The sequence below is a fragment of the Oryctolagus cuniculus genome, chromosome 6, assembly GCF_964237555.1.
Source record: "Oryctolagus cuniculus chromosome 6, mOryCun1.1, whole genome shotgun sequence".
NCBI classification, from domain to species: Eukaryota; Metazoa; Chordata; class Mammalia; order Lagomorpha; family Leporidae; genus Oryctolagus; species Oryctolagus cuniculus.
Window position 1 is genome coordinate 22,479,108 of NC_091437.1, and position 21,715 is coordinate 22,500,822.

The 21,715-nt window shown below is 46.2% G+C and overlaps 1 protein-coding gene across 1 annotated transcript in view; it reads right to left on the bottom strand.

The window, feature by feature from the left end:
* Positions 1 to 14,585: 14,585 nt before the first annotated feature.
* The window catches only part of PPP2CA (protein phosphatase 2 catalytic subunit alpha), a gene marked incomplete at its 5' end in the record, with an annotated part of 28,233 nt that continues 21,103 nt past the window's right edge, over positions 14,586 to 21,715 (bottom strand). Inside the window, 5 exon segments of the mRNA NM_001101686.1 lie at positions 14,586 to 15,392; positions 16,305 to 16,423; positions 17,436 to 17,597; positions 18,046 to 18,135; positions 18,873 to 19,046. Of these exon segments, the coding sequence (NP_001095156.1) occupies positions 15,320 to 15,392; positions 16,305 to 16,423; positions 17,436 to 17,597; positions 18,046 to 18,135; positions 18,873 to 19,046 (618 nt within the window). The 3' untranslated portion in view covers positions 14,586 to 15,319.

Below are 21,715 nucleotides of genomic sequence, written 5' to 3' on the forward strand. Positions count from 1 at the left end.
ATGCCAGTGTTGCAGGCAGCAGCTTAGCCCGCTGCACCACAGCCCCTGCCGCTTCACAGTCTTCATGATGAGAAGAGAAGGTTCCAGTAGAAATCGCAGCTGGGTGTGCCTCAGAAGACGGCCTGGGAGCATTTCAGGCTCATGGCCAATGTGTGAAGACGCCAAGGAGCACCAGAGTATGTCCTGGGCCCTGGAACAGCATGGAAGTTGCTGAAAAGGGGGGCGATGGCCAGGTGGCCCCAGCCAGTCCTTGGCACACCTGTGGACACCCATGGCACCACAGAAACCAAAGCTGACACCCCAGCTGGCAGGGGTCAGGTCTGTCCGCCCTGGGCATCAGAGGAAGATGAAGATGGCTAAGGACCAGGCCAGCTTCAGCGCCAGGACCATATAAGCTCTACAGAATACAACAGCGTCCCTGGATGGCGGTGCAGGGACAGAGCCCTGAGCCTGACTGCGGGATTCAAGCACTTACTTGACAGTTCACGAGGAAGTCACGAGTTGCATTTCTGCTATCAGCCAGAACTAAGAGCTGTAATTGAGAAAACCCATTTTGGCACACCCAAGTATTCTGACTTCAAAATTCCATACAGCTGCATGTATAAGTGTGGGCAGTCACAGCACCCACCCCCACCCCCCCGTTTCCATAGAGGGTTAGTGGACACATATAGTCATTATTTTACTATTTCATTTTTATATACCTTTCAGACTTATAAATGCAGTTTCTTCTTGAAATCCATTTTAACTTGAAAATGTTTTTAATTCCTCCTTATTTATTAATGGATCATGTACATAGACGGGGTGTACTTAATGTTTTTTTTTAATATTTATTTATTTGAAGGTCAGAGTTACAAAGAAAGAGGAGAGATAGAGAGAAGTCTTCCATCTGCTGGTTCACTCCCCAGATGGCAGCAACAGCTGGAGCTGGGCCAATCTGAAGCCAGGAGACAGGAGCTTCCTCCAGTCTCCCACGTGGGTGCAGGGGCCCAAGCACTTGGACCATCTTCCACTGTTTTCCCAGGCCATAGCAGAGAGCTGTATCGGAAGTGGAGCAGCCTGGACCTGAACCGGCGCCCATATGGGATGCCGGCACTGCAGGCAGCGGCTTTATCTGCTATGCCACAGAAACAGCTCCTGTAGTCAGTTAATAATGTACTTGCATCCTTACAAGAGTTTCACATTGGAATCCACAGTCGTAAAAACAAACACAACATCTGCCTGTAGACATTTTTTTCTGCTAAGTTTTTTGACAGCTTTACTTACTTCCTGAAGACTACCCAAACCCAGAAGAGTGCACTGACATGCTATATATGTTGTTTTTTTTTTCCCAGTTCTGCTTTCATAACTGTGTAAAAAATATTGTCCTAAAATTTCATCCAGGAGTATGCAGGCCTGCTGCTGCCCACTTGCCACTAACATCTCACGTGATCAGAAGTAAATGCTTCCCCCTTGCTGAGCCCGTCTGCTGTCCTGTCTGTGAAGTGGACTTTCATGTCAGCAGCAAGGCCGCATAGAACTCTGGTGGAAATTAATTATTTTAGTCATCAGAATGACTGCACTTAACGACACTACCAAGTGCTGACAAGGATATGGGACAACTGCAACTCTCTTTTTAAATAAATTATTATTTGAAAGGAAAAGTGCCAGACAGAGGGGGAGAGAGAGAGAGAGAGAGAGAGAGGAATCTCCTATCCACTGGTTCACTCCCCAAATGTTGGCAAAAACCAGCTCTAGGCCAGGCCAAAACTAGGAGCCAAGAACTCCATCCTGGTCTTCCACATGAGTGGCGGGGACCCAAGCACATGCCCCATCCGCGGGGAGCTGGATGGGAGGTGGAGCAGCCAGGAAGGGAACCAGCGCTCTGATATGGGATGCCTGCATTGCAAGCAGTGGCTAAGCCCTCCGCATCCCAACGTTGACCCTGGGAACGCCTGGCAGACAAAGTGCTATACCTCAGAAAGCTGGAGGTATCCACTCAAGCTACACATACACGCAGCCAGCGCCCCAGCAGAAATCAGTGGTCATGTCCACCAGAAGAATGTTTCTGCCAGCTTTATCCCCAAGAGGCAAACATTAGGAGTAACAAATCCATCAGCTGTAAAATGAAATAGACTGTAATATATTCATATAATGGGATATTCCCCAGCAAGAAAAAACTATGCTAAAGAGAGAGCCTGGATGACTCTGGCAAACTGTGAACACAAGCAAGCCACGAGAATGTCTACTGTGCGAGTCCAAGGACGGGAAGACCAATACAACAGACAAGGACTAGGGTGAACGACGACAGAATAATGGCTACCCTGTGGATGAAGGGAGTTTCTGAGATGCTAGATGTTTTATGTCACGCCGGGGGTGGATTCATGGGTGTGTGCATACAGAAACACCAAGGAGCTGTGATTGTGTCTATGTGCTTTATGGTACAGCCGCTCCTCTGCACGGCTGCCCAGCCACGCACACCAAGGCTGGGGGGACGGTGGGAGATGCTGGAGGAAAGGTGGAGAGTGTCTGCAAGGCCCCTGCCTGACCCGAGAGGCAGTCTCCGAGCTCAATCTTGCACAAAGCTAAAGAAAGGGCCGTCTGTGTTTCCTTGCCTCTGCCTGAACTGGGCAGTGCGCTGCCTCCCTTGGGGGCTGCAGGCCCCGCGGCCCCACTCTGGGCAGACATGGGGTCCACACCTAAGTTGTGGAAGAGAAACCGTCTTTCCCCACACCTGTACACTTCATCAGAGGTCAGGAACTGTAGGCTCCCGCTGGGTATTTTCAAGCCGGAGCGGTAACACGCAGAGAACGGCTAGGCTACAGCAGAGCTAAGCTCCTCTGATAGTCTCTTAATGCCACTACCACCCTAGGAAGTAGTTACTATTAATTCCATTTTAGAGGGGCTTGCAAGGCTGAGATAGGTTAAGGAACCTCGCCGGCGCCGTGGCTCACTAGGCTAATCCTCCACCTAGCGGCACCGGCACACCGGGTTCTAGTCCCTGTCGGGGCGCCAGATTCTGTCCCGGTTGCCCCTCTTCCAGGCCAGCTCTCTGCTGTGGCCCGGGAGTGCAGTGGAGGATGGCCCAGGTGCTTGGGCCCTGCACCCCATGGGAGACCAGGAGAAGCACCTGGCTCCTGGCTTTGGAGGGTGAACCAACGGCAAAAGGAAGACCTCTCTCTCTCTGTCCACTCTGCCTGTCAAAAAAAAAAAAAAAAAAAAAAAAGAGGAACCTGTCTCAGGCCAAACAGCAGAAAAGTAGAGGCAGGATCTGAACTCCAGTCTGGTTAATTCATCACGAATGATACGGAGCTTTCTGGAGCAGCATGGGGTACGCTCTGTTCCACCCTTTCCCAAGGGGGAAGGTAACAGGGTTACATGGGTAGCCCCTGGGTGCCCAGAGTGGTGCCATTCTTGGCCCAGGTAAAGGAGGGGACAGGGCTGAGACTGCTCTATAGCCTGGACCTGGCCACCCTGCAAGAATGACCAGTAGACAGTTCTGGCCAGCAGATGGCGACAGAGCCCCCCGCACCCCCCTCTCTGAGCAGGCCCCTTGCGGAGCTGCTTCCAGAGGCTGCCCTGTGCCCTCTTCAACAATGAGCGCTGTCTAGAACCTCAGGCCAGTGCAGCCCAAGCCCACACTGACAACATTGGCACTGCAGACAGCGTCCAGCCGGCCCTCTGGGCCACAGTGTCCCTGTAATTGGGCAGCGTAGCACAGGGGCTCCTTCACAGAGGAAGAACCAGTGAGTCATGACACTTAGTCCCTGGCTAGGTCCCCCCACCTCTCTGCCCCTAGAGTCCCAGGGACCCCAGCACCAGCTTGTCATCTGCAGCCAGCAACACCGGCAAGGGATGCATCTGAAGCCTGCAGTCAGCAGCCACTCACACAACTCCAGGCAGCTCCCCAGCTCCTGAGCACCCTTGGGACCAGGCTGGGGGTGACATCACTGAGGTGAGGTTAAATATGGCCCAAGCCATACTATAAGCCAAGCACCAGCTCGCAACTACAAGAAGGAAGTCCTGCCTGCCATGGACCAAGTAGCCGGATTTCTCCAGAACCTGAGTGCAGGCCCAGCAAGCTGCCAGCATGGAGTAGTCACAGACATTTCTTTACCTAGGGCGCTGCAGACAAGAAAGTCTTCAGCTGGCCCCCAAGCTGACCTCCAAGCAAGATGCGTGCACTAAGCACAAATAAGAGAATGTGAAGTGGGTAAATGTGGGAAGCAACTCGGACTAGACTGTTACTGGAATTAAGACTTATTCTATGCATCTGCTCTCCCACAATATGGCGCTGAGAAGGGAGTAACAACTTCTACGCAGCTGCCTCTCACCAACTTGAGTGATGACCTGCAGGAGCTGATCCTGCTCCTGATTGGAGGAGAGCAGCGTACTCGGCGTGTGGGTAGCAGAGTTGGGATTGGTGGAAGAGGACTATAAAGGAGGAGAGAGACAACATGTACCAAGAACACCTGAGGAACATCTGAGCAGCCCCCGAGAGAGCCGGCCGGCGGTGTGCCACTCCCCCGCGGAAGTGGGGAAAGTGGCAGGGGGAAGGGTCGGTAGCCAACCTGGGAAGAACCAGTGGCAAACCCGGGGAGGGCCGAGCAGACAAAAGAACAGCGCAGGGTCCTGTGTCGTTCCTCCACAAAGAGGGGGAGCGACATAATGGTGCCGTGACTCGGATAGGAAGCCTAGGCAGGGTTTAGTGTCGTTCCTCCGTGAAGAGGGGGAGCGACATAATGGTGCCGTGACTCGGATAGGAAACCTAGGCAGGGTTTAGTGTCGTTCCTCCATGAAGAGGGGGAGCGAAAGGTAAACCCTGAGGAAACCTCAGAACTGGTTCATATGCACAGTGGGATAGTGGGTAAAGCTGCCACCTGCGATGCTTGCAGCCCACGTGGGCACCGGTTCACATCCCCACTGCTCCACTTCTGACCCAGCTCCCTGCTAACAGCCTGGGAAAAACAGCAGAGGATGGCCCAAATGCTTGGACCCCTGCACCCTCATGGGAGACCGGGAAGAAGCTCCTGGCTTCGGATCCTGGCCATTGTGGCCATTTGGGGAGTGAACCAGTGGATGGAAAACCTTTCTGTCTCTTACTCTCACTGTCTTTAAGTCTATCTCTCAAATAAATATTAAAAAAAAAACTCTCTCTCCCTGCAATTCCTTCAAATAAATAAGTAAATCTATATATATATTTACAAAGACAATTGGCTTCCAAATTGAGGGGAGAGCAGTATGTTGGAGCAGGAAGCTGCCTAAGGCAGCCCCCCCCCCCCCCCAGAAAGCAGCCAAGTGTTACACTGGAGTGTGTGCCGCCTCCAGGCTTCCTACCGTCCGGAACAGCAAGGCCAACGTCCCTAGAGCCTAATGCAGGGGGGCAGAGTGAAAAGAGGGCAGGGAAGCAGCTAAGGACACCATCACCAGGCTGGAGTTCATCCCGTCTGCATGGAGCAGTCTCAGTGCTGGTGGAGAGGAACGGGGCGTGATCTGATCTACGGTTCAGAGCAATCACCTGGGTGGGTACTTGGCACAGTGGCTAAGATGCCGATTCGGACACCTGCATCCCATTCCTGAGAACCTGGGTTCACACCCTGACTCTGCTTCTGATTCCAGCTTCCTGCCAACGCACACCTTGGGAGGCAGCAGGTGACGGCTCAAGCACTTGGGTCTCTGAAGTTCACGTGGGAAACTGAAATTGAGCCTTAGCTGAGTGAAAAATCTGTCTCTTCACTCATTAAAAACAATCTTTCTGTGACCGTGGAAGGTGGACTGTGGAGAGGGAAGGAATTAGCAGTATTTCTAAGGAGGCACAGAGCAGAGCCAGGTGCGGTGGAGATGAAGACAAAGGTGTTGTAGGTGTGCTTCAAGGATCACCTATGGAGGGTGAGCAGCAGCTGTCAAGGATAAATGGACGAACGGTGGTACTACCTTCTGGTAGGAGACAGGGAGATGGGACGTCAGGAACTCCGACTGAAATGCACGCCAAGACACTGGAGTCGTCTCAAGTACATGGCTGGATACTGAACTCTGCAGGTCAGGGAAGACGTGGCGACTCTGTGACACAGATGGGACTGAGACCCCCACGGTGGAGACAGACGCTCTAACTGGCAAGGGGTCTGGGAAGCAGCCACTGCAGTGACAAGGAAAGGAATTCTTCCCAGCTGACTTTTGGTTACTCACTTCCCATGCTAAAAACTGAAGTCAGAAAAAGTATCTATATACCTAGCAATGGGAAAATCACCTTGACAGTCATTTATTTGCATGGACTGACGTGTTGAGAAAAGTATGGTAAGAGAAGGCTGGCAGAGAAGAAAACATTCTTTCAACTTTTGCCAAGGGCACAGCAGAGGGCAAGCACTTGGGGCCAGTGCGCCAGTGCAGCAGGTTAAGCCCATGACACCAGCACCAGTTCAAATCTCAGCAGCTCTGCTTCCCAGCCACAATGCACTTCTGCCAATGCACTTTGGAAAGCAGCAGAAGATGGCCCAAATGCTTGGGCCCCTGCCACCACGTGGGAAATCCAGATGTAATTCCAGGCTCATGGCTTCAGCCTGGCCCAGCTTGTTATGCGGCCCTTGGGGGAGTAAACCAGCAGATGCACTACCTCTGGTTCTTCCTGTCTCTCTGCCTTTCAATACATACCTAAGGAAACCTTAAAGGGTGGGGGGAGCAGGCACTTGCAGCGACTTGGAGGTCAAAGGAGCCTGCACTTAGGATTGAAGACATGGAGCCCTGTGTTGTTGCTGCCGGGAACAGGCCCATCAAGGCGGCCAAGGTGACAGGTGCAGCTGCAGTGGAGTGGATGCAATGCAGAACACTGACTGCGCTCTGAGTATTAACAGGTGAGGTAGAGGGGAGGCGTTAGCGATCAGATAAGAGCCCGTGGGAATCACTGCTTCTGAGGCCCGAGAAAGAATCTCAAGTGAAGGGGGTTGTCTGGCAGTCACAGCTGCAGGACTGCCCACCAGGACCGCCGTGTCCACTTCTCAGCACGTCTGGCTGTTCCGGTGTAGGCCCCAGAATCCCAGCCTGAACAAGCACAGGCTCCCAGCTCGCAGCTCCCCTTACAGCCCGGCACTGAAGGCAGAGCTCTCCAGAGATGTGACTGGGTTTTGGTCACAGCAGTCCGTTCTTTGAAAACAAGTGGCAGGCATCTTGTGATCCGAGTGGTGACAAGTGGCTCCTTGTCAGCTCCGGGATCCCTCATCACAGCCCACCAGCCTTGTGGCTAGACCAAATACTGTAGCTCAGTCTCATTAACATCTATTTCTCTAAAAGAGAAGCCACCCAGTCAGAGTGGATGGAGTGCTAGCTGGGACTCCCACATTCTCTGTCCGAGTGCCTACACTCTAATCCTCCTCAGTCCCGATTAAAGTTTCCTGATAATGTGTCCCCTGGGAAGCCGGAGGCAGAAAGGGATGCTTCAGCTGGCTGAGCCTCTGCCACCCATACAGATCTAAACTGAGCTCCCACTCCTGGCTTCAGCCTGGCCCTGCCCTGGCAGTTAGGGGAAATTTGGAGAGTGAACCAGGAAATAGGAGATCCAGCCCTGTCTATATGCCTTTCAAACAAATTAAAAAAAGAAAAATCTTTTACAAGTGTGGGCTGTGCAGTGGACACACACACACACACCCAGTATGTGTGAACTCTGGCCAGCAGGGCACTGCTTTTACCTTCCTGCATCCAGTTTGCGTGTTCTTCACAGCACAGGATCCCTAACCAGCTTTCCTAGGTACCTCATGAGGAAGCTTCCTGAGGGCATTCTGTCTCCTACACGACTATTTACTCCTGGCATGAAGCAAGTTCTAGGGCAGCTTGAGGGTTTCAATCCAGTTCCTCCTGTTGGCCCTTTCAAAGGCTGTCACATCGTAAAGGCTGCCAGCTAACAGAACAGTGAATGAAGACACCAAAGCCACGACCAGAACCTCACTGCACTCCTCCTTCACAGGCAGGACACGGCGCCCATGCAATGAACTAACAATGCCTCCCAAGCCCTCCGCAGTCATCTGCTCACTTGCACCTGTGCCACACCCACAAGGCAACCAGTGCAGTCCACTCGGCTCAGCAGGGGCCTGGGGGCGGCATACTGGCTCAGCCCTCTGGCCAGAATCCCACAGCCCCACCCACATCCTTGCCTTTCATGTGCACTGTCAGTTTACTCCTACCTCTCATCTGTCTCAGACCCACGTATCTCTGTCCTGTGTGTCACACTTGCAATGCCTTGAAGAGTCTTAAATATAAACACGTAGCTTGGCACATAGGGAGTCAAACCTCAGAGTCAAGACTTAATGCAGACTGCTTCCTGTGGATTCTTCAGCCATGAGATCTGAACAAATCCATGCTGTTACCAGCTCCCCGCTGAGCATCAAAGCAGAGTCTAGATTCTGTCAGGTTGGCGAGGGTGGGAAAGGCTCTTTCTGTGCCCACATTGATGGCACGGCTTACTGGGACTGACCAATCATCCCAGCCTGAGAACTCAAAGTTCTGCTTCCCAGGAAACCCCCAAGTCCTGGGCAAACCAGGACATCTGGCCCCCATGTACTGGATCTGTGCCCAATCACAGCCACATATGAAGTAGTTTTGCCTCCTTGTTTAACTTTTAATTACTTCAAGGCCAGCATACTTCCAAGAACTCACTACTGTTACTTGTAAAACAATTAAATGCTTATGTATTGGCAAAGGACCTAACACACCGTATGCTACTTTTTCTCCCCCGAGACTGATTTATTTCAAAGGCAGAGTTAGAGAGGCAGAGGAGAGAAGGAGGGAGGGAGGAAGAGAGGGAGAAAGAGTCTTCCATCCACTGATTCACTCCCCAGATGACCACAACGGCCAGAACAGGGCAGATCCAAAGCCAGGAGCCAGATTGGAAGTGGAGCAGCTGGGATTTGAACCAGCATCCATATGAGATGCCAGCACTGCAGACTGGGGCTTTAACCCTGTGTAACACAATGCCAGCCCCTACAGCATATGCTTTTACAAAGGTCAAGGGGAGGGTGCTGTGGAATGACAGAGTAAGCCACAGCTCAGGATGCCTACATGCCCTATCAGGGCGCACGTTCCCAGGTACTCTGCACTTCTGATCCAGCTTCCAGCTAATGTGACTGGGTCAGGGGTTGGGGTGCGGTAGGGTGTGGATCATGGCTCAAATACTTGGGTTCTTGCCACCTGTGTGGCAGATCCAGGTGGAGTTTGACTTCTGCCTTTTGCCCAGCCCAGCCCTTGCTGTTTGCAGGCATTTGAGGAACAAACAAGCCGATGAAAGATCTGTCCACTGGCGCCCACCTCCAGGTCACTCTTTATTTATTTATTTATTTATTTTTGACAGGCAGAGTGGACAATGAGAGAGAGAGACAGAGAAAGGTCTTCCTTTACCGTTGGTTCACCCTCCAATGGCCGCCGCGGCCCGCACACTGCAGCCGGTGCACCACACTGATCTGATGGCAGGAGCCAGGTACTTATCCTGGTCTCCCATGGGGTGCAGGGCCCAAGTACTTGGGCCATCCTCCACTGCACTCCCTGGCCACAGCAGAGAGCTGGCCTGGAAGAGGGGCAACCGAGGACAGGATCTGGAGCCCCGACTGGGACTAGAACCCAGTGTGCCGACGCCGCAGGCGGATTAGCCTAGTGAGCCGCAGCACCGGCCCAGGTTACTCTTTCAATTAAATAAACATTAAAATTACCAGGGTGAGCATTAACACACACAGCAGCACTGTGGTAGACACCATAATCTAAGTGGCTCCCAGGGAGACAATGTGACTTCCATGCAGTCTAACAGAGGCACGGCACTCTACGCACAGGCCCACTCCTGGACAGCGCACTGTGACGGTATCTACAACCGCCTGCTGTAAGCCTGTCTCCAGAGTGGGGCTGAAGGACTTCTCGACCGCTTTACTACAAGTAGACTGACAGAAGCAGAGATCACTTTTTTAAAAATAGAAACCGAGCACCAATAAAGATTTAGGACAGACAGTAGTTATGGGGTCAAGGCCTCTATACAACCCATTTTGGGGACGGTTAAATGAGCACCAGGACACCAGACTAAAAAATAAGCTGGTCTTGGCTTCCGGCTCCTCTGAAGGGGCGCAAGGCAAGAGGCCTTCCCAGGGTGGGACAATGCCAGGTGACAAGGGCTAGCATATGACTTCACGCACTTGTCAGCCTCAATAGCTGCCTGTTTCTGGAACCTTATCAGGCCTAAAAAACATACTTCATTCCTCAGCTACAAGGACGGCCCCCAATCAACAGGGCTTTCAAGAGGGAAATGGAGGAGCGATCCCACTTAGATGAATTTTGCCAGGATGGGGGTGGGTGTGCTACTCCATACACAGCCACGGGTTTTCCTTCTTTATGTTCTCACCTACCAATCCAGCTCCACTGTGAAAACGTCCACCTACACGAACTATGGTAGCAGTAGCTTAGGCAGCCTCAGCTGACAACTCCTTTTTAAAATCTGAAAATAAATGCCCCTGAGACACACAGGTCATTCCACAAACTCTGAAAATGCAGTTCCTGGGATTCCTGACTTGGGCCAACACTCCCAAGGCCCACTGTGCAGGCCTTCCTCACCACAGCTCCCGAGAGGCCTGCCACATACACGTACGTACACACACACACACACACACACACACAGTCACCGCCTCTTTACCTAAGCAACAGGGGCTCTTGCCCATCCTTCTAACATCATTAATATTTGCAGCAAAGCCAAGAGAACCCTACTGTTTCCTGAAAAGGTTTGGTGGTCACAGTGCTTGAACCACAGAATCTTCCCTGCCCTTCTAAACTGTGTTGAGACAACTTGATGAAATAACCCATGTGAGAAGCCTAGCACATCAGAAACACTCAGCGACAAGCAATTCTTTCTGCTATTTCAAGCTCTGAACGCTCACTGTTGCCCACTCTCCTACTCATTTGAATTCAACGCAAGCCACAAATCACTTTATCTGCAATCCTTAAACATAACGATGGCCATCATCAGCAGACAAGTCAAAGTGATTACAAATCTTGGCTGCTGATGAGTAGGATCACTGTTCCTAGGAACCACGGTGAAGCTGGAAAAGCCCAAACACAAACACAGTAACCACTAAGATTCTATTTTAAAGAAATTCAAAGCAAAGGCTAAATTTAAGGGCAAAACCACACCAGGTCTCACACTCCCTCACCCCTTCAGGTGCTAACACAGACATCACACTGCCACTCCCAAAATCCCGATTCACAGTTCAACTACCTATACCTCCCCGTCCTTCTTCTGTACACGCACTTCTGGTGTGGTGATGGAGAAGCAGTTTAAGACATGCCTGACACCCCTGAGGAGGCCTACAAAACCTCACTACTCCTCGCCTTACCCCGCAGGTTCCACAGCCCATGGAGTTCTTCAACTACTACAAAAAGCTGAATCCAATGAGTGGTCTCCTTGCACAGCAGGGTAAGCCTTGAGGCAGAGGTCTTCAACAGACTCGGGCATTTCCACAAGCCTGAGTTAGACTTTTCACTTTAGTCTTCTAGTATTCTACAAAGCAAGGAGCTCCCTTCACTCCAAGTAAATGACATGTGGTAGAATCCATTAAAGTCAGGTGATCAAGGAGATTGTACACCAAAGGTTGAGGTCATTTCAAGGGAGTTTCCCAAGAGCTTAAGTGGAAAATTAAGCCACAGACAGATGGCTACATTAGTATCATCATAGGCAAGAACTACTTCTCAAGCCTGCAGAGAATACAAACCACTTGCAATCCAACTTCAGCCATGAGGATTAGTTGTTAACAAAAAACAAAATGTGGCCTTTTTCTAGCACTCAATCATTAATTGTAACTATTGTCTTTCTTATCTCTTGGGAGAGCATTCTAGTCCAGGCTTGACAGGTGACACAAATCAAACTACTGCTGTCTACGTGACTGTTACCTGACCCTGGTCTATCCAACTTTCAAATCCAACACTTTCCTTCCCTTGAATTTCTAAGGCAGCTGATAAAGGTTAATCTATCTACCCGGCAGCAGCCTGCAAGCCCGCAATGCTATTTTGGCAATGTTTCATTCTTGCCTTAACAACACCATATCTGTAACGGATTTTAAAAGTTCTTGGAAACCATGTATCATGAAGTAACTAAGCATAGATTTCAAACCATTTTGGACCCAAAACCTTATCTTTTAATTCCATTTCCACACAAACTTTTTGAAGTATTATCATATATAATAAAAAGCAGAAATAAAATATACTCACAATCTTAACACATAAAGCTAAAATTTGTAATTTAAACAAATTAGGAGCATCATTAGCCATGCTCAAAAACAGTTTATAAAGGCTAGCAATGTCAAATTAAAATGAGAAAGATCAAGCCTTTAATGAAAGGTAACTTTAGCACACAGAAAGACAATTCATCTTAAAGCAAACAAGTCTGATACTCAACCCATTTCTGGAACACAAAGTCAGGAATATTTACTATATAGCACAGGTATAAAAACCACTATTGTAACAAACTCACATGGTACATTTTCATGTTTTACCAAAACCCACACTATCACCCATTACCACAGAGGCGCAACAGCTGCAATTTACAATCACTTGGGAAATCTTTAAACTCCCTGTGTCTAGGGCCCTCCTCTGAACAATGTAAATCATAATCTCCACTACTAAGCTACATACTTACAAAGCAACCAAATGCCGAAATACTATAAATCCATGAAAAACACCTACTACAACCAACAAATATTTAACAGAGCAGCCAAGAAAAAGGTAGAAAAAATCATATTTGCCTAAAATATACAACCCAAAAATTAAGCACATCATTTTACAAACTCATTTTCAGGTCTGAAGCAAGCTTCTCCAGGCTTGCCCAACCTTTGTTCCCAGAATAAAAAGAACTCATCAAGTTTACTGGGAAAATCCTATTCTAATCTGTTCCTAATTGAGAAATCAATACTATGGCCACCCAACTTGGTTATTCTTATCAAACCAGAATTAGATTTTCAGAGGAAATTACTTACCAACACATTTTTCTTAGGAAATGAGAAGGACCCTCTTTTCTAGTTTAGACAAAGCCCAGTCATTCTCTACAAATGGACAATTATGTTAAACTTCAGTAATCATTCCAAAAACATAAACCTCTGTTCTGTTAACTACAAACCAATTTCATGAGGCCTCCACCTGCAGTGCTCCCATACAGGCACTGGTTCGAGTCCTAGATGGTGCAGTTCTGATCCAACTCTGTTAATGGCCTGGGAAAACAGGAGAAAATGGCTCAAGTTGTTGGGCCTCTGCACCCACGTGGGAGACCTGGAAGAAGCTCTTGCTTTCTGGCTTCGGATCAGCCCAGTTCTGGCTGTTTCAGCCATTTGGGGAGTGAACCAGAGGATAGGAGACCTCTCTTTGTCTCTCCCTCCCTCCTTCCCTCTCTCTCTGTAACTCTACCTCTCAAATAAATAAAGTAAATATTACAAAAAGAAAAAAGAAAGAAAAGTTATTTTAGTGAATTTGTGTCTGGCTAACTGTATCACAAGTCAATTCTAAGACAGGCATTCCTAAGTCAATTTTGTTATCACAGGACCTAAAAGGCAGTTGAATGGTGTCAAGATAACTTGAGTATTGAACTAAAACTACTAAACATAAACAAGTCATTTGCTCAAAAAAAAAAAAAAAGAACAGAAATGAGAAAAAAAAATAAAATTATCTCTTACGAAAGCAGGAAACAATGAAATGAAATGGAGACATGCAAGAAAAAAATTGAGGGCTTTCTCCTTTGGACAACAAACTCTGTAAGCCACCAAAAAATATCAATTAGGTCAGAGAAAAGTGGAGCATTCAGGAAACTCACCCACCAAGAAGTGCGTGTTTCCCCCAAGCAGCCTAGAAAAGAAAAACACTGACTTCTCTCTGTTGGGCCAAATTCCACACAGAATAGAAATCAAGGACATTTTTATTTGCTACATTCACACGAGTAATGATAAAGTGTTCAGAAGTTTAACTTGGTTAAAAATATCAAATCTTAATTTAACTTTTAATCCTACTCAAAGGATAAAAGTGGATGAACCCATCCAATGCTGAGTGCTATCACTTCAAGTGCCACTCTCCAGGTGAACGTGCACTGACACTGAACCATGACCCAACGAACACTAAACCATGACCCAACAATAATTTTCTATGCGGTTTCACTAATACCATTTAAAAGAACTTAACAAGTTAGTACGTTAATAGCTTTCTGAGACAAATTTAAGATCAAGAAAGTCCACAAATAATGTACAAATATTTGTTAAAAACGAACCAATCTGCCAACCATTTTCAAGAGTTCATATAATACATACAGCAAAATATTTATAACCAGAAACCGCAGTGCAGATACACCCTTAATTTGTTAAGTTTTACTCCAAAATGAAATCAACTTGCATGATTTCGTCTTACTAAAGCAGTGCACATTTTCTTTCATACAGACCAGTTAACATACAGGAGGAACCCACAAAGAGCCCATCAGTGATCTGACAAACTGTATTACACGGAACACAAATAAAGCCGGAAGTTAATCTGAAGAATATGAAGGCGTTATCAGAGATTATGCAGTGGCCTTGATTTTTATTTTTCTTTACCTAGAATTCTACAAATTTATCAATTATCTTTTTTAATAAACAGCACCAATCTTGCCCATTGATACAATTAAAATCTGACTTTCTCAGTTCTTAGTTCACAAGTTTATTATGAAAAACACTGCAGTGCCCTTGTGCAGTAACATCATCTTACAAGACGGGAGGGAGGGACAGTTCTGTTCAAAACAACTCACCAGGTTCTGACAATAACAAAGAACAACACAGGGGTGAGATCTGAGAAAGGAATAAACCGAGTGCAGACAAATCATACAATTAAATTAAATGGTATCCCTGAAAAGAAACAAAACGATTTCAAAACTCACAAGTAGAGGGAGGCCTTGGTACTTATTTTTAAAAATGTTCATTAAGCTCCAATGATTGTTTGCTGCTATCCTTATCTACAGTCATGCTGAGTAAAGCTATAGCTAAATGGAAGTTATTGTATTCACGAGGCGTTAATGTTTACATCTTATTATCTGCAGTCTCTCAGAGAAAGCAAAAGTAACTACAAATAGCGCTATGCCAGAAACTGGTTTCTTGACCAACAATGTCGCTTCAGCATGCAATGAACTGGTTCATTCTAAAGTGGTCACGGCTGTTGATGACAAGAGGCTTTGTATTTTTATATGGCACATCTTTTGGTCCGTGTGAAAACAAGTTTTTTGAAGGTTAACTATTTTTCTGACACTCTGGAGTTACTGTTGCTCTTCCCATTTCCATCAGGTCACATATGGTTCATGGCAATACTGTACAAGTTTAAAATTTCATTACAGGAAGTAGTCTGGGGTACGACGAGTAACATGTGGCTCGCCTCTACGAGGAGCTGGGTCAAACTGCAAGCTGAAAAACAAGAGATTCCTTGTTTACATTCTGACAGCCATGCACTAGCAATCCAAATCACTGGCATTCATTTTTAAACATTACATTTTTTTCCTATTCCATTCTAGGTCAGTCTCATGTAACAGGAGCTTACCTATACCTAAATCATGCAGTCAAAAGAGCTTCTAACTGCACTTTCCTGCAAAGAGCCCGGGCAACTTCAGCCACAAAAATGATGCTTTTACAAACTATGGTTCCTGGGGCTGGAGCTGTGGCGCAGAGGGTTAACGCCCTGGACTGAAGCACCGGCATCCCCCCTGGGATGAAAAGTCTGGGCTGCTCTACTTCCAATCCAGCTCTTTGCTATGGCCTGGGATAGCAGTAGAGTATGGCACAAGTCTTTGGGCCCCTGCACCCTTGTGGGGACCCGGAAGAACCTCCTGACTCCTGGCTTTGGATCAGCACAGCTCCATCCATTGCAGCCAATTGGAGAGTGAACTAGCAGCTCAAAGACCTTTCTCTCTCCCTCTCTCTGCCTCTCCTCTCTCTGTGTAACTCCGACTTGCAAATAAGTAAATATTTTTAAAAAATTTATAATTTTCCTAAGAACAATATTCCTTAAGAGTGGGTTTCTGCTTAAAAAAAAACAAAAAACAAAAAACAAAAAAAAAACTAGGGTTCCTGCTAAGATGGTTTGAGAGACTGCCAACTAAATAAACTTTAATGCAACTAAAGAACTGTATCTTAAAAGTTAAAACTCTAATAATTCATATTATGATCTGTGTACAATATATTAGTTTCTACTGTACTGTTTCAATATATTATAAGTCCCAAGAAGAAGTTAAAATTTAACATGATTGTACAAACCCTTAAATGTCCCAGTAAAACCAAATATTCAGTAATGGCGATGAAACACTGGGCGTGAACACTTACAAAGAGTATTTTAGAGTGTCATCAAGTTCCATGATTGCAGCTTGGTTACCACAGCGGTAACAATAGTTTGGAGCACTGAAAATTGTTACTACATTTCGGTCATGGCACCAGTTATATCCCTAAATGGAAAAGAAATTAAAATCAACTTTAATCCTTTATACAACTAAATGTGACTCAGAACAGAAAAAGACGTCTCTACTTCCACACAAGTCTTAAGGGGCTGGCACCGTGGCATAGTGGGTAAAGCTGCTGCCTGAGATGCAAGCATCCCATGTGGGCACTGGTTTGAGTCCCAGCTGCTCCATTTCCAATCCAGCTCCCTGCTGATGGGCCTGGAAAAGCAGCAGAGGATGGCCCAATTGGCTTGGGCCCCTGGCCCCACATGGGAGACCAGAAAAAGCTCCTGGATCGCCTGGCCTAATCCCAGCTGTTGCAGTAATCTGGGGAGTTAACCAGTAGAAGGAAACCTGCTAGTCTGCTCTCACTCATTCACTCTCTCCTCCTTTAACTCCACCTTTCAAATAAATAAAAGACCCTTAAATTGGTCACTGCCCAGGAATAGTCCCACCCCCTTCAAAGCCCACTGCAATTTACAAGCTGCTTGTTACTTTCTGTTCATTAGAGCTATTCACACATTTCTTTCTTTTCTTTAGCAGAGCCAGGTATTATTGATAATGTAACAGTAACAGCATTAAGCTAAGCCAGATCTTAATTTTCTACACCAAGAACCTCAGCCTGTTTGCCCTTTAGATTCTTTGTTTCAAATCACTTGTAATTCTGAAGGACCACTTAAAACTTCATGGTGTACTTCTTTCCTATCACTCCTATATATATAAAACATGGAAAACAATTGAAATTATAAAGGTTGTACTTCCTCAACTTCCTTAAATTCTAAGCACTTCCCAGTCACTAAAAATTCTCTGAAAGCATGTTAACTCTGTGACTCACTGTGCCAAAAGCTTGAGATTTTAATTGCAGTGTGAATCTACTAAAAAGCCTCAGGCCACAATAACAAAACTCATCAGGAAGAATACGTGGCACTTCCCACCAGCATCATTAATTTAAAATTCCCTTGCATCATCTTTCCGTATGTGTACTAACAATCAAATTGTTTCAAAAAACAGAACTTACCTCCATCACCAGCTGGTGAGCTCTAGACACCAACGTCAGGCCATTGGCATGATTGAATGTCTCAGAAATATCTTGTCCAAAGGTGTAACCAGCTCCTCGAGGAGAAATACCCCAACCACCACGGTCATCTGGATCTGACCACAGCAAGTCACACATTGGACCCTGGGAAACAGGTTTGAGTTATACATAAATGCTTAACAACTGATTTGACTACTTTGTCAGAAGCCACACCCTAGTAGGTTACTCTTTTCTGAGTGGTTTTACTAAAAATGGCGAAAGATTTTAGTTACTGTTTATGTCGAATAAGACATTTTTCAGAAGTCCTTATGAAGCACAATTGACATGGAAGCTTCCCAAAAATCAACCAACATGCCCTAACTAATGAATGCGCCTGTTATATGCAAACTTCAGTGTCAGGCAGCAAAGACTGTGATTAAAGCAGAGGCTGTGAAGACGGAAGAGCCAGGTCCTCCTAAGCTCAGTGTCACAGCTGCTGTGATCTTGGCAGGTTTCTTCACAAAACCCTCTTCTGAACAAATGGATTGATCCGAGTGCTCACAACTCAGAAAACTAAGAAGCTTTCTGAAAAGTTTATCAAACACAGCCATACCTCATGGGGAACTTCTTGTAAGCGGTCAAGTGCTCTGATGTGATCCAGTGTATCTATAGATGGTGAGAGGCCCCCGTGCAGACAGAAGATCTGAAAAAGAGTGGTTTCAAATGTTAATGTCACCTAAAACATTCTTCTGGATTAAGCTGCGGGCTGCAGCCCTGACTACTTGGCCCCACAGGTGTTTCTGTGCTCCATCTGAATAAGTTTCAACCTGCAGAGTCCATCTTTGCCCCAGGCCATTCTCAACTACTGAGTACACTCCCTTTCTTCCTGATAAACCATCTCAATTAACTCCTTCAAAAACAGCTTTTACAGGCAGGCAGGCTGAATAGCAGATTAACACAGCAACCGGGAAGCCTGCATGAGGGGGGGAGGGGGGGAGGGGGAGAGAGAAAGAGAGAGAAAGAGAGAGAGACAGAGACTGATTGCGATCCAGCTTTCTGTTAACACACACCCTGGAAAGGAAACGGATGATGGCTCAAGTACTTGGATCCCTTCTACTCATGTGGGAGACCTGAATGGTATTTCCAGTTCATGGTTTTGGCCTGACACAGCCCCAGGTATTGTGGGCATTTAGATAGTGATACAGCAGATGGAAGATTTCTCTCTACTTAACACCTGGGGAAGATGGTCCAAGTAACTCTTCTGAGCTGGCTTCTGCTTCTAGCTTCGACCTGGCCCAGTCACTGCCACTGTGGCCATCTGAGGAACGACCCAGCCAATACAAGATATTTTCCTCTAACTCTGCCTTTCAAATAAATAAATCTTTACAAAAAAAAAAAAAAAAAAAAAAAAAAAAAAAAAAAAAGGTTTGAGACATATACCTGCCCATCCACCAAGGCAGTGAGAGGAAGATAGTCAAAAAGATCTGTAAAATATTTCCAAACATTTGCGTTTCCATATTTTCTTAAACATTCATCATAGAAACCATAAACCTGTGTGATCTGTCTGCTCTCATGATTTCCTCGAAGAATGGTGATGCGTTCACGGTAACGAACCTACAACAACAGAATGGAAACCATGAAACAGCTTTCAAACACCAAAGGAACATTCAGGAAACTTTCTGAAACCCAGTTTTAATCATTCCATTCCCCCAATAAGAGTCCCTCCTGTCTGTCTACACTCACTCCCTACTCCCATGCTCCTACCATCCAATGATTTATCTGAGACTGCCTTTTCTACAAACTCCATAAGAAACAGAATAATGCAAAAAAAAACAAAAAAAAAAACAAAAAAACACACACAAAAAAAAACAAAAACAAAAACACATAGCTTCTGCACTAAACACCACTCAGAATATGTTCAAGGCTTATCCGTGCTGCAGTATAGATCAGTGGTTTGTTCCTCTGTGCAGCTGCAGTCTTTCACAGTACCGTTATACGGCATATTCTGTATTCATGGGTAGGAGGCACTGTTGAGTAGCTTCTTTCCTTTCTTTAGGCTATTTTGAATTTTTGCCACGATCACCTGTGTACAGTTTTTGAAGACATACGCTTTCATTTCTCTTAGACAGATTTCCAGAATATAATTTGCTTATAGTAAGTTATGCTTCACCTGTTGACAATCATTCAAAGTGACTAGACCCTTTCACATTCTCACAAGCAATGAACCAGGATGCTAATCTCTCCACATACTCACAAATACTCGGTACCTGAGCCATGCAAAATGGTATCTCATTGTGACTTGAATTTGCATTTTCCTGTTGACTAATGACGTTGTGTTTTTGTTTTCATGTACTTACCAGTCATGTATCTGCTGGGGTGAAATCTATTCAAGTATTTGTCTTTTATAAAATATCTGTTGTATTAAGGATTTTTGGAAAAAAAAATCTCAAATACATATTTTTGTTCTTAGTAATATTTTCTGAACAAAAAACCTTACTTTTTTATGAGGTCTGGTTTTTCTTTTTTTTTAAATTGATTTCCTTTTGTTAATATCTAAGAAATCTCTCAAGACCAGGAAGATTTTCTATGTTTTAACCTAGAAATCTTACAGCCATAATTCTCATATTCAGGTCTGTAATTCACTTTTATCCATCTGTCTCAGCACTACCGGCTGAAAGGACAATCCTTCCCCCACTCCTGTCTGCTCTAGCTGCTGTAACACCGCGCCATAACAGAGGAGCAGCTTAAGCAACAGAAACCTGGCGTCAGCACAGTTGGGTTTCTCTGCAGACCTCTGTGTCTGCTTTACAGAAGGGCATCGGCTCTATTTGTCTTCTCATTTTCTTCCCTGTGTCCTATCTCTTACAAGAACACCACTCATATGGGAGTAAGGTCCAGTCACATGACCCCATTTTACCTCAATCACCTCTGTAAAGGTCTCAGCTCCAACAGTCACATTCTGAGGTATTATAGGTTGGGAATTCAAAGTATGAATTCCGAGAGGACACAATTCAGCCTGTTACACCCACTTGCATCAATTCTTAAAAGGTGGCACATTCACTCTTCTCCTGGGATTCAGCCTGGGTCTACAGCACAGCTAGCTGCACACTGCTCTCACACAATCTTCCACCGCCCAGTCTCATGTCTTCATTTATAGAGGCAGAACACAATGGCCTCCAGAAATGTACCTAACATTTCCATGAGTTCAATACTAATTACCCATAATCAGCCCTTGCTGAAAGCACAACGCACTGCTTCTTTAATGTTAGAAAAGTCTATGGCAGACATTTTATCATTCTTTCTACTCTTTAATGAGACTGAATCCCAGAAAAAGAAAAAATTCCCCCTGAAGGGCAAGTCAGTTTCTTTTGGGAAAAGCTGAAACCGGCCACCTTCAGAGCTTATTTTCAGCTTTGCTTCATCTGCCTCCTGTCAACTGTGGACTTTGCAAAGCTGCATCTGATACTCAAATGATTTTGCAACTTCCCTTCTTCAATTACCATTTCCACTATCTACATTATGTCATGTTTAACAGCCACAAACTATTCTACCTCAATAAACCCTAATTTGTGGATATTTAGATGAGTACTTTCTTTTTCTGGTATTAAATACTACAATTTATTTACACAAAAATCTTTTCCTCTTCTATTTCTTCCTCAGCACCATTCTAATTACAGGATTTCTGTCAGAGGATATAAACATTCTAACATTTGATCCATTTGTACCTTTACAATATTTTGAAACTAACTAGGAAGGTAACAACTACCTTTCCATACCTGAATCTACTGAATACATTTCTATTTGGCTAGCCCTCTAAGACTGTTCAAACAATCTAAGGCATTATCTTCTCCCCACTTTTTCATTCTGTCCCAACCCTATGCTTGGAATGCAGAATCCTATAAACGTAAAACCTGAATAATTTGCATTTCTCAAGAGAATTTTGTTCTAAAATGTAACATTTAGTTAAGAGGAAAAAAATAATTACTAGGAAACAACAATCAAGAGAACTGTCTTGAGCCGGCGCCGTGGCTCAATAGGCTAATCCTCCACCTTGCGGCGCCGGCACACCGGGTTCTAGTCCCGGTTGGGGCACCGGATTCTGTCCCGGTTGCCCCTCTTCCAGGCCAGCTCTCTGCTATGGCCAGGGAGTGCAGTGGAGGATGGCCCAGGTGCTTGGGCCCTGCACCCCATGGGAGACCAGGAAAAGCACCTGGCTCCTGGCTCCTGCCAGGATCAGCGCGGTGCGCCGGCTGCAGCGGCGGCCATTGGAGGGTGAACCAGCG